Source organism: Acipenser ruthenus, chromosome 39 (genome assembly GCF_902713425.1).
Source record: "Acipenser ruthenus chromosome 39, fAciRut3.2 maternal haplotype, whole genome shotgun sequence".
NCBI classification, from domain to species: Eukaryota; Metazoa; Chordata; class Actinopteri; order Acipenseriformes; family Acipenseridae; genus Acipenser; species Acipenser ruthenus.
Genome location: NC_081227.1, coordinates 10231268 through 10243695, shown reverse-complemented (window position 1 = coordinate 10243695; position 12428 = coordinate 10231268). Strand labels below are relative to the sequence as shown.

At 39.7% G+C, this 12428-nt stretch overlaps 1 protein-coding gene across 2 annotated transcripts in view; it reads left to right on the top strand.

The window, feature by feature from the left end:
* LOC117414367 (tripartite motif-containing protein 16-like protein) overlaps positions 1-11995 on the top strand; it is a 32563-nt gene extending 20568 nt beyond the window's left edge. Inside the window, exons 7-9 of one of the 2 annotated variants that reach the window (XM_059009685.1) lie at positions 1572-1628; positions 8445-8510; positions 9267-11995. In XM_059009685.1, coding sequence (XP_058865668.1) covers positions 1572-1628; positions 8445-8510; positions 9267-9808 — 665 coding nt within the window. In that variant the 3' untranslated portion in view covers positions 9809-11995. The remainder of the gene's footprint in view (positions 1-1571; positions 1629-8444; positions 8511-9266) is intronic. The other variant, XM_059009686.1, reaches the window with a different exon arrangement.
* The last annotated feature ends 433 nt before the right edge of the window (positions 11996-12428 follow it).

The window sequence follows — 12428 nt, the reverse complement described above, 5'->3', positions numbered from 1 at the left end:
TTTTCTGATCAAAACACGACCTGTTTTGGGGTGGGGCAGCCTATTTCTAGTATGTCCAATCGGAATGCATGGGCAGGGTGTTGTATTCAGTTATAGTATGTCCAATAGGAATGCATTGGCAGGGTCTTGTATAATAGAGAAAAGTGTAAAGTATTGCATGCAGGCAATAAAAATGTGCATTATAAATACCATATGGGAGATACTGAAATTGAAGAAGGGATCTATGAAAAAGACCTAGGAGTTTATGTTGACTCAGAAATGTCTTCATCTAGACAATGTGGGGAAGCTATAAAAAAAGGCTAACAAGATGCTCGGATATATTGTGAGAAGTGTTGAATTTAAATCAAGGGAAGTAATGTTAAAACTTTACAATGCATTAGTAAAACCTCACCTAGAAAATTGTGTTCAGTTCTGGTCACCTTGTTACAAAAAGGATGTTGCTGCTCTAGAAAGAGTGCAAAGAATAACAAACAGAATTATCCCGGGTTTAAAAGGCATGTCGTATGCAGACAGGCTAAAAGAATTGAATCTATTCAGTCTTGAACAAAGAAGACTACGCGGCGATCTGATTCAAACATTCAAAATCCTAAAAGGTATAGACAATGTCGACCCAGGGGACTTTGTTGACCTGAAAAAAGAAACAAGGAGCAAGGGGTCACAAATGGAGATTAGATAAAGTGGCATTCAGAACGGAAAATAGGAGGCACTTTTTTACACAGAGAATTGTGAGGGTCTGGAACCAACTCCCCAGTAATGTTGTTGAAACTGACACCCTGGGATCCTTCAAGAAGCTGCTTGATGAGATTCTGGGATCAATAAGATACTAACAACCAAACGAGCAAGATGGGCTGAATGGCCTCCTCTCGTTTGTAAACTTTCTTATGTTCTTATGTTCTTATTCATTTCCAGTATGTCCAATAGGAATGCATGGACAGGGTCTTGTATTCATTTCTAGTATGTCCAATAGGAATGCATGGGCAGGGTCTTGTATTCAGTTATAGTATGTCCAATAGGAATGCATGGGCAGGGTCTTGTATTCAGTTATAGTATGTCCAATAGGAATGCATGGGCAGGGTCTTGTATTCATTTCTAGTATGTCCAATAGGAATGCATGGGCAGGGTCTTGTATTCAGTTATAGTATGTCCAATAGGAATGCATGGGTAGGGTCTTGTATTCATTTCTAGTATGTCCAATAGGAATGCATGGGCAGGGTCTTGTATTCATTTCTAGTATGTCCAATAGGAATGCATGGGCGGGGTCTTGTATTCAGTTATAGTATGTCCAATAGGAATGCATGGGCAGGGTCTTGTATTCATTTCCAGTATGTCCAATAGGAATGCATGCGCAGGGTCTTGTATTCAGTTATAGTATGTCCAATAGGAATGCATGGGCAGGGTCTTGTATTCATTTCTAGTATGTCCAATAGGAATGCATGGGCAGGGTCTTGTATTCAGTTATAGTATGTCCAATAGGAATGCATGGGCAGGGTCTTGTATTCAGGGCCAGGGTTCCCCACCCCTCCTCTACAGAAGAATCTTTGGTTTAACACAGTTTTCTGTATTTTATTTAGTGAATGAAACAGCAGTTTATACCCTGGGGTCCAGGAGCAGTGGCAGGCGTTTAAAAGGTAAGGCTTTTCTTCTAGTAAAATATTTTGGGTCCGATTCTAGGATCGGCGCAGTGCAGCCGTGAAATCCAAATCTGCAGCTTAAAATCAATGTAAAATATTCAAGGCACACATCTTAAGAACGGCAGTTATGATAATGAGGATTGCTACAAGTGCTGATAGCAAGTATTAAGATAGAAAGATGTAAAGTAAAACAATGTAGCCCGGCGATGCCAGACTGGGGAACCACTCGATGGCTACAGGGGCAGCTACCCACCCTCCCACCCACACAGGTTATTTTGTTTCCATGGGAACAGGTTTTGTAACAGCACAAGCAAGGGAGAGACAGGATAACCGGACATTTAAGCATTTGTTTATTTAGAAATAATGAGATACTATTTACTTTACTAAATCGAAATACCGAGATAGTATGTCAACCTTATAATAGTAATTTTAAATGTATTTGGGGTTTTTTTGGTGTTGAAAATGGGCTTCCATACAATGTCAGGCCTGGCACCAGACTTTTGTGGGCCCTGGGAAATGGATCTCTAGTGGGCCCCCCACCAATCACTAACCTCTGCCCTCAATCCAAAAATATATTTTTTAGAACTGTGTTTTTAAATGAAAATATAACATTGTTCATAACAGCATATACATTTGGTTAAGCAAATATTAATTACAGAAAAGCTTTTTTTATCATTTCTTTATCGATCGTCACGTTTGTCTTCAGTGCTAACTAATACCTTCCATTTAATTGTTAACGTGACGGGTGGAAAAGACTCTTCAGTGCCAGACACATGCATCCAGTCTCTAAATCGACTGCAGAAATGTGACTTCTCCTCACGTTCAAATAACAAGCAACAAAAGCAGAACAATGAATCAGATGATTCTGAACAGACTAGCCAGTCTCTTTTTACTGTCGATCCGTGCTTACCTTCCGATTGTAGCGAACTGAAGAGAACAGTCCAATCACATTACAACAGACTCTTGGTCCACCAATGGGGAGTGACTAATATGAGCATAGAGAAAATAACACTAAAGACGTAGCTCAGAATAATAATATTACGTTCACGCTTTATAAAGCAATTTATTTCGTCACATTTTTTTTATCCTCTGGTGGGCCCTTGGTAACTTTAAGGCCCCGGGAAACTGCCCTTGTTGCCCAGGTGCTGGCGCAGGCCCTGTACAATGTATTCCCTTCCCCAGAAATGTTACACGCTCAACCAGACCCTGTATCTCTCAGCTGTAATTACCACACTGTTGCTTGAAGAGGGTTTCCAGTTCAGTTCTTGGTTCAGATCTCAAGTCCAATTAGTCTTTATTCTTGTTGCATTGGTACTCAGTTTCAAGTTGCATACAAGATATTAATGTCTTGCCCCACTCTGCATAAAGACTGGGAGAATTTATTCTTAATAACTGCAATGAAATTAAAGACAGTACAGGACAGCTCACCCATAGTTATTCTCAAATAATAATAAAACAGTAAAATGCAGCTTATAGGCAGACAAAAAGTACCATTTAAAATAACCCTGCCTAAAATGTGCACACAAATATCTAAAATCACAATACAGTTTATTAGCTAAAAGGGTGAGGGCTCTATTCTGTGAGGGAGGCCTAACCTCTAACGCTGATGCGAAGCAGGTTTGTGCTGGTTTTTCAGGACAAGAATCAATCGCAGTGGGTGCAAACAGACGATTCTACCAGATGCGCCACTCGGGAACCCCACCATATGACATTATTAAATGAAAAGCAAGTTCATGTAAGGTTTTTAAAACCTTTTTTAAATGGCTCCCGAGTGGCATTGCATCCAGCTAAGGCACTTCAGTTCGCCCCACAGCCTGAAGATTGCCGGTTCGAATCCAGGCTATGCCATCTGTGATTGTGGCGGGGAGTCTAGAGAGGGAGGCGCACAAATGGCCGAACGCGGCCTGGGTGGGGAGGGCTCAAGTCGACAGGGTAATCCTTGTCTCATCGCGCACCAGTGACTCCTGTGGTGGCCGGGCGCCTGCAAGTTGGCTGTGAATTGCTAGTGGAACTGCATTTCCTCCGGCGCGACAGGTCTGGTTAGCTAAGCTGTCAGCTTGCAGTGTGAAAAGAGGAGGTCGGCTGACAGCATGCGTTTCGGAGGACGCGCTGGCTTGTCTTCATCTCTCACGAGTTCATACAGAAGTTGCAGCGCTGAGACAAGGTCTTAAAAACAATTGGCGATTCCAAATTTATATTAAAAAAATGGTTTGAATTTTTATTTTAGCGTTGCTGTTTTCTTTTCCGCTTGATTGGTAATCCTTCAATTAATACCACAGTATTCATGACAATAAACCTGAGCCAACCAAGTTGGCTCATTTGCCTTAGTATTTCATACTAATAATATTTCAGCATTATTCTAGCTATGTACTGCTACCATGTAGGCCTACAAACATATGAAATATATTTTCAAGTTCAGGTTTTGAAATGCAAAATGAGGAATACTGTCTGCATACAAATCACTTCCGTGGGAAATCGACCGAAACTGCAGTTTTCTCTTTGTCAGAAAGTTTCTGAATGGTGGTTGCAGTCTGCAGTACAACACTCCACCATGCTGTTTACTCTTTATTCATTTATAAATATATACTGTATAAAAAACTCTTATAATTAATTTTACAGAGGTTTTAAGATGCATCAATTACTTGGCCATAGTCATCACACACAGAGGTGCATATATATCAATTTTGCACCCTTGTGCCATCTGGCGGTTGACTAGCGAAGTGATCTTTTTTTAAAAATTCTCGTCAGGAAAAAGGTGATTTTAAGTGGCGAGAGAATTTGCGACGTCGTACCGCGTCTGTATCATGATGTCAGGTGAGCAGAAAATAGCTTCAGCTGTGTCGTATAGTTCTTAAACATTCCGGTATCTATCTCACTGTATAGCTGTCTATACTGTGCTTAAGTCACAGTTGTATATTGTATTTATTATCCAGATCAGGCAGACAGTATAATTTATTGTTAGTACAGTAGCGGTGGAGGGGGGCAGGTTTTTAGTTTTCACATTTTAAAGCTGCTCCTGCCACAACTAGAGCACTGGAATCAAGAAGTAAGCCGCAGCAGGCAGCAGCCACCCTGAAGTGAATGACAGGTCTCTGGAGGTGTGTGCTTGCTTCTGCATCTACTCGCTTCTGCATCACTTTGCACCTTGTTTCAGGAGGGGTCATTTTTTGGGAGGCGAGCAACTGCACAAGTACAAGACAAACCCTTACACCTCATTATGTTCTCAGCATTCCAGATGTCACGAAATACGCGTGTTCAGATTCCTTTACGTACTCTTTTGAATTGCTCAGCACACACTCTTATCTCAGGGGAGACGTTAGGAGGACAGAGATGTTATTACTCCTTGTGGGATATAGTTTGTGCTCTGGACCCGCAGTATATCCAGATGACTAATATAGAACTCAAGAAATTGACAGACTCATGTATTTAAAGTTTTTTTTTCGAATCGGAGTATGATTAGTACTCGTTCGGTTTATTAACGGTTAAATATTGGATAGAGTAGCTACAGGCTACGTCGTATCCCCAGCTGACAGACACACTGGGCAGTCCAGTGTCTTAACAGATATCAACGTTAACACTTTAATACATGTATATATGTGTTAATCAAGGCCGACAAGCAGGCCAAGAACACGTCACCTAAAGTACCCAATGGTCTATTTCAGCACATTCAACAAAACTCTCTCTTATTTCTAAAACATAGCGTGAGTCCCTTATAGCAATACATGCAATACATGTGAGATAAAATAATAATTGATTAATGCTTACCCTTTAATATAAATCATAAAAGGATATGGCTGTCTTCACCAGGCAAATGAAACTGAATTCAATCAGCTCAATTGTGTCGGTTTGCAAATGATGGACCACCTTGCCCTGTCTGGGATGAGTGTGGTACTCCATTGAAATTACTCTGGAGTTTTATAGGTTTTTCATCTCATTGGAATACATGGGATGCCTCAATTAACTCCAATCATTAATCTAGTGGGACAGTTCTTATCCATTTTACAAATAATAGTTTTCAAAAGATCCAGACTAACTTTTCAAAATTAATAGGTGTCATGTACTCAATAAATTCAATACTTCATATTTGTCTAACTCCAAACCTATGATCTCATTTCTTTGCTTTCCTCCAAGCCCCTCCTTTATCTGAAAAGTTAAGCGAACCAAGGTTCCCAGGATCTTGGTTTATAATATAATATAAAAACACTATTGCATGCAAAACACTATTTTTATATGTGTTATATATGAGAGATGTTCTTAATATGTGACATCATCTTCTAAGTGATTATATTATGCTAAATTAAAGGTATGTGTTTCTTTTAACCTCATGTTGTTTCATCATTTTGTGAATGAGTCAGTTTTGATTCCATATACCATTGTCTAACAGAGTATTTGACAAAAGTTTGTCTCATACAATATTCAAGTCATTTAGTTTCATTAAGTTTAAGTGGTAATAGTTTTCATTACAATTATTTATCCATGAAGAGATGCACTGACCAGGCTCTGACCTGTACCTCTCTGGGAATATGTTACTGCTAGCAGTTTCCACAGTCTCTTGTTTTTTTCCAAGGTCAGAGTCTGTGCAAAGCACTTTATTAGATATATGACCTGTCCATTAAGCCATGATTTGTGCATATTTTTTCAAGACATTTACTTATCAGTACTAGGTCCCTAAAACCATGAACCTTACATTCCAAATCTGCAAGATTTACAGCATTGTTGGAGGAGAATGTTAGGAAACCCCCTTGCAATGCAGCAGTTTCACATAATCACACAATGACTTCATCTACCATCATTAGACAACAGTATAGTGGATTAATAACAAGGTACATTATAGTATATTATTACAAACTTAACACAAAAACATAACACAACACCTTTTAACTTCTTTACTTCAATGGATATCATAATGTCTAGAAGTATTATTGTTCAATAGAAAGAAGAATAAACTTGTGCCATTTTCCCATTTAAGTAAATCGAATACTGCTCCAGGTTTTAATATTCTTATCACTACAGCAAAGTCGTGAACAAGCAATAATACTTGTCAGTTTTAAATAATATGTTTTCTCATTATAGCAAATACTTAAAACATATTATTAATTTTATGAAGTAACTGTTATGAACTATAAACAGTGTCAATTAGCACTGAACCTGTTTCATTATAGGATAATCTTTCAATTAATTTACCTCTGTTTATCAGTTGCTATAATATTGCTTTGGTGAATTCCTCTTAAGATTTAAATCCAAATATAGGCCAGTATAACTGCATTCAACTAGGCTTGACCCTTCTCTTTGTTCATACAAAATCCAGCCGAGACAGGATTTTTTTTTCTAAAGACCTTGGCTGTTCAGTTTTAATGTTTATTTATTGTTGTATAGAATTCTTTTCTTATCTTGTTTTTGGAAAACATAAATTTGTCGGTGTTATTAAGGTTCACTTTTTGCCGGAATGGTACTTTTTATCAAGCGTCATGCTTTCTGAAGATAAGATATACAAGTGGTAAATTGTTCATTATATATATATATATATATTTTAAAAATTCTCAGATTGCTAAATGTTTAATTAGAACCATATGTAGACTGACCTATTTCATGGAGCAAGAGAGCCATCTACTGGCAGTACAAGGATACTCTTTCTTTATCCCTCCTCTAACACTTCATTTTTTTATATTACAATACATTTCCCATTTGAAATCGCCTAGTACATATTCAGCATATCCCCACGTTTCCAGCAGGATTCAACTTCTGTGCCGGGTTCAGCTCTGGTTGGTTCCACGAAAATGACGACAGGCCCCTTTATCCAAAGTTTAGCATTACAGGTGTGAGACGCCATCTTCCTCACTTCGTACCTACAAGATACTTGGACACGTTTAGCTGGGACACCTTCTACACATTACAGTTTACCTAGATGTGCCCATTTCACTAAGTGACCTCCTTCACAATTCATGCATTCAATCCTCTTAATATCTTTTGGGTCTACATTTAAATGAGAGAAAGAATTTAAATGCATTCAAACAAGATTCTACAGTGTTTAGCCAAATGACTACAGGCTGGACAAAGTTTAGGCCCAGTCACTGATGACTTGCTTTGGCACATATTACATGCACACATAACAAGAGGATTATGTTTCAATTTGTGTGTCAGGGTTAATTCTGCACCATGTACAATAGTTCTGAATCTGTACACATTTCCTTCTGTTCGCACAAAGTCACTTTGCGAGGTACGCCCTCCATCCAGAATACAGAGGTAGGCCAAAACTCACTGTTATTCATATTTTCTGGTATCCAATTACTGTTCTTTTCCACATCATCAGTAGCAAACTTAACATAACTGAATCTGTTTCATTTGATGAACCATTTACTGTAGCTTACTGAGATCCTCCATGCAATGGAGTCTAATGTTTTACTATATGGAATAACTAGTTTAGAGTCACCTGCGACACAGATCCCCACCAAATTCCATGATCTTTTCTTCATTTGATTACATTACAGTATCATTTGATTCGAATGGGGTGCAGAATGTCAGGTTAACTGTGTTCTTAAAACCAAGTCCCAATTTTTAACAAGTTTCACAACAACTACATTGCAGCCACAGGGCATATTACACTCAATCTGGAATGCCCCCCCATTTATCTACAGAGGTAGTGTTCCTTTTTAGAAGGACCCCACAGTTGTAGTGGCTAGAAATGAGGAATGTATGACTGAAAGATTTCTGCTGAGAATGGAGTTAGCTGTGCATTTGTCTTTCTAATGATGATCATGGCAGATTGCTGTTTGTCCTCACATGCAGTTCTGGATTCTCTATTTTTCTACCCAGTAAATGAAGTTGCAGTTCACAGTCTGCAGGCTCCAGAGCCCAGGAGCAGAGCTGACTTTTTAAAATGTAAGTATTTTCACTGAAACATTTGATTGAAAGATGCACCCCTCCATTTTGAGAAGAGCTGACACTATAGAACAGGGAGGGGTGGAGCTTGAGGACAGCAGCAGCAATTCTTCTGCTTATTTATTAACTGTAACTGTGACCCCATTAATATACACTCCTCTCCAACAAGGATTGGGACAGATTAATACATGCAGAATCACTGACTGGGGAGGAGGAGCATTTGTTACCCGTTTTTCCTACTCCAACCTTTCTCTCCCTAAATGTCTTGCCATCCCTGTATAGATAATCGTCCCATCTTTGAATCCATGGAAAATCTAACTAGGTTTAGGTCAAACGAACAGCTGTCCCTCACAGTTCCCCTGTGTTGGTACTAAATGTATATTGTGGTATCATTGTATTTGTGGGGTGGAGTCTGAGTGGGTTAAAATGGCAACCCCTCGCCCTCCCCCCCCGCGTGGCTCTGCATTCATTCATCTGCCCCAACACTTGTTGGAGGGGCTGTATAATATTTTACCATGAAAAGCAGCATTACTTTGTGCATTGATTGCCAGCTGCAATATAAACACAAACTCCCCACAAAATAGTACCAAAAATCTTGTTTTCAAGTTGGAATATGAAATAGCAATTATATAGCTACTGCAATGTCTGTTTATCTGTCTTTCTTGCTGGTTCTGTACAACTCAAACCAGTGCCGATGTTTCTCAGTGACTTGACTTTTCTAACCGTCTCTCTAACCCTCCTCTTCTTTTCAATCAGATTCCTGTCGGCTCACACTGGACCCCAACACAGCACACAGAGAGCTTTATCTGTCTGAGGGGAACAGAAAGGTGACCTGGAGAAAGGGAGAGAGCCAGCCATATCCTGATCACCCAGAGAGATTTGACTACTGGTGGCAAGTGCTTTGCAGAGAGGGTTTGTCTGGGACTCGCTGCTACTGGGAGATTGAGTGGAGTGGGGAGAGAGCCTCTATAGGAGTCACATATAAAGGAATCAACAGGAAAAGAAATGATCATCTCAGTGGCCTTGGATACAATGAAAAGTCCTGGAGTTTGGTTTACTTTGGTTCCAATTGTTCTGTCTGGCACAATTATATAAAAACTGCAATAATTGAACCCCACTTCCCCAGAATAGGAGTGTATCTGGACTTCAATGGCGGCGCTCTGTCATTTTATGGAGTCTCTGATGACACAATGACCCTCCTGCACAGATTCCAAACCACATTTACTGAGCCCCTCTATCCTGGGTTTGGGCCGAATTGGTGGTCTGAATGCCCTGTAACAATTTGCCAGCTGAAGTAGCCTGTTCAGTGTTTTAAGAAACATTTGTTTTTCTTTATCTGATTACATTTCCTCTTTATTCTTTCCCCTTTTCTCTTTCATTTTGTAACAGATGGGCATTTTGTAGGTGCATTTGTTTTATATACATGTAGAAACTAGCGCAGAACAGGTTAATTAATCTTTGCACACTGCACTCTAACCCTTTGCGGTCCATTTATTCAGCGCGTCAGGTCCAAATTATTTTCACACGCGCAGCTTATTTTAGACGCGCTGTTTAAAAGTTTTTTTTTCACAGTAAAACAGGTTTAAAAGGCACTGCATATCAACAGGACACTCAGTACTGCATCTCCAGCACCGCCCCACCCCTCGTTCGCTATATTTTTCAAATAACTCTTAATAATAGTACATACCGATAAATCATCTCATGATGTTTATCACCATGTCGTTTATCACCAAACTCCTCAATAATGCGATCCAAGTCGTTATTTTATTACTATAACATCTCAAAAAGCTCTGCAAATGTCTGTGATATTCTCTGAGCGCTGGATGCGGAAGCATCTTTTCCTTCCTGATATTTTCTGCTTTATGTCCTGGCTGGATGTCTCCATTATAAAACCGCTGGTAAAAACAGAAGCTGTGTTTGGCACATGCCAGGAATCCTGCTGCATGTAAACTAGAGGAGGCTGGCAGGGCGCTGGAAAAAGAATGGCAAAGACATGAACAGAGAGAGGTGCACACGTTGCAGGTGTGAAGAAACAAGCATGCAAACAAGTAAGCAAGCAGTGCCCAAGAGATGCCAAGAGGTGATTAACTTATAAGGCTTTAAATGGTCTTGCACCTCCATACCTTAAATATCTTTTGGAACCCAAATTGCCCCTCCGATCACTGCATGTTGGGTTACCCCTCCGATCACTGGATGCTGGGTTACCCCTCCGATCACTGGATGCTGGGTTATTGTCTATACCTATCTAGAACACAAACAATGCAAAAAATATAAATGTAAATGTGACGGGGGACTGCCCCGTCTTTATGAACGTGGTTGGGACTGGCAGGGAGGGGGTTAAAATACCTCCCTGCCAGGAAAACATGTGAGAATGTGGCTGGGGATAAAAGCCACAGGGGATAAAAGCCAGGGGAGCGGCCCTGGCTAGGAGAGAGAGTTCTAGAAGAGGAGAAGTGTTTTTGTGTGTGCTGTGTTTTTTGACCAGTGAAGGCAACGTCCAGCCTGGAAACTTTATTTGTAAGTTTTGTTTTGTGTTTATTTTGTGTTGGAAACCTTTTTGTTTGGCCCGTGTGCCTGTTTATTTGATTATTTTTGTTTATTAAAAAGCTTTATTTTGAACTTCAAACTGTCTCTGAGTCTCAACCTCTGCCAATCCTGTCACAGTAAATAAATAAAAAAAGGTTGAAAAACGCAACAGCCGTTTATATCAAACACAGACACACAAGTTAGGAGAAGCAATTGGGGCAACCTGGTCAAGCATCAAGCAAATAGGCACAATTGGAAAGGTGCTGGGGCCCAAGATTCACACAATTGTTGCTTCTAACTTGGATTCTTTTTTTCATCGCTCCACTTTATCGCTCCACTTCCTGACAGCCTACTGAAGGATCGGTAAAGAATCTTTCTAATATGTAGTGTGACCGGGCTTAAGCCCTGCGCAGTCTGATTGTTTACGCTCCATCCGGGTTCCCACCAGCTGTGTTGGTTGAAAGGTGGAGTGTTAAATATAAAAGGCTGCCTGTAGAGCTAATGAGGATCGATCATTCAGAGTGAGCACGGCGACCGTGAGGGCCGTGCTCGTTACAGTCTTAAAAGAGTTTGTGTTTATTGTTTGTTTTTGTTATTTTGTATTTTTATATTTGAAATAAATACTGTGCCATCGGCGTTTGTGTTTAGCCTCTGTGTCTCTGCGTCCTCCATTATGGCTCCTTGGTACACTCCAGCGCGGCGGGAACAGCACGCTTTGTTACAGTATGTCTTGATTTTTGCTTTTGCGGCTAAATAGAGAAATTAACTAGACATAACAACAGTTGGAGAGTAATTTAATAATATATTATCCAAGTTTAAAAATCCACTTTTATTGAAAATAAATCAGTTAAAGTCAGAAAAACGTGTGTACAGTACAACATCACACATCCGCCCCCCTGAGGACTGGGGTATAGGCAGATGTGTGTGTGTGTGCGTGTGTGTGTGTGTGTGCGTGTGTGTCTGTGTGTGTTATATATGAGAGATGTTCTTAATATGTGACATCATCTTCTAAGTGATTATATTATGCTAAATTAAAGGTATGTGTTTCTTTTAACCTCATGTTGTTTCATCATTTTGTGAATGAGTCAGTTTTGATTCCATATACCATTGTCTAACAGAGTATTTGACAAAAGTTTGTCTCATACAATATTCAAGTCATTTAGTTTCATTAAGTTTAAGTGGTAATAGTTTTCATTACAATTATTTATCCATGAAGAGATGCACTGACCAGGCTCTGACCTGTACCTCTCTGGGAATATGTTACTGCTAGCAGTTTCCACAGTCTCTTGTTTTTTTCCAAGGTCAGAGTCTGTGCAAAGCACTTTATTAGATATATGACCTGTCCATTAAGCCATGATTTGTGCATATTTTTTCAAGACATTTACTTATCAG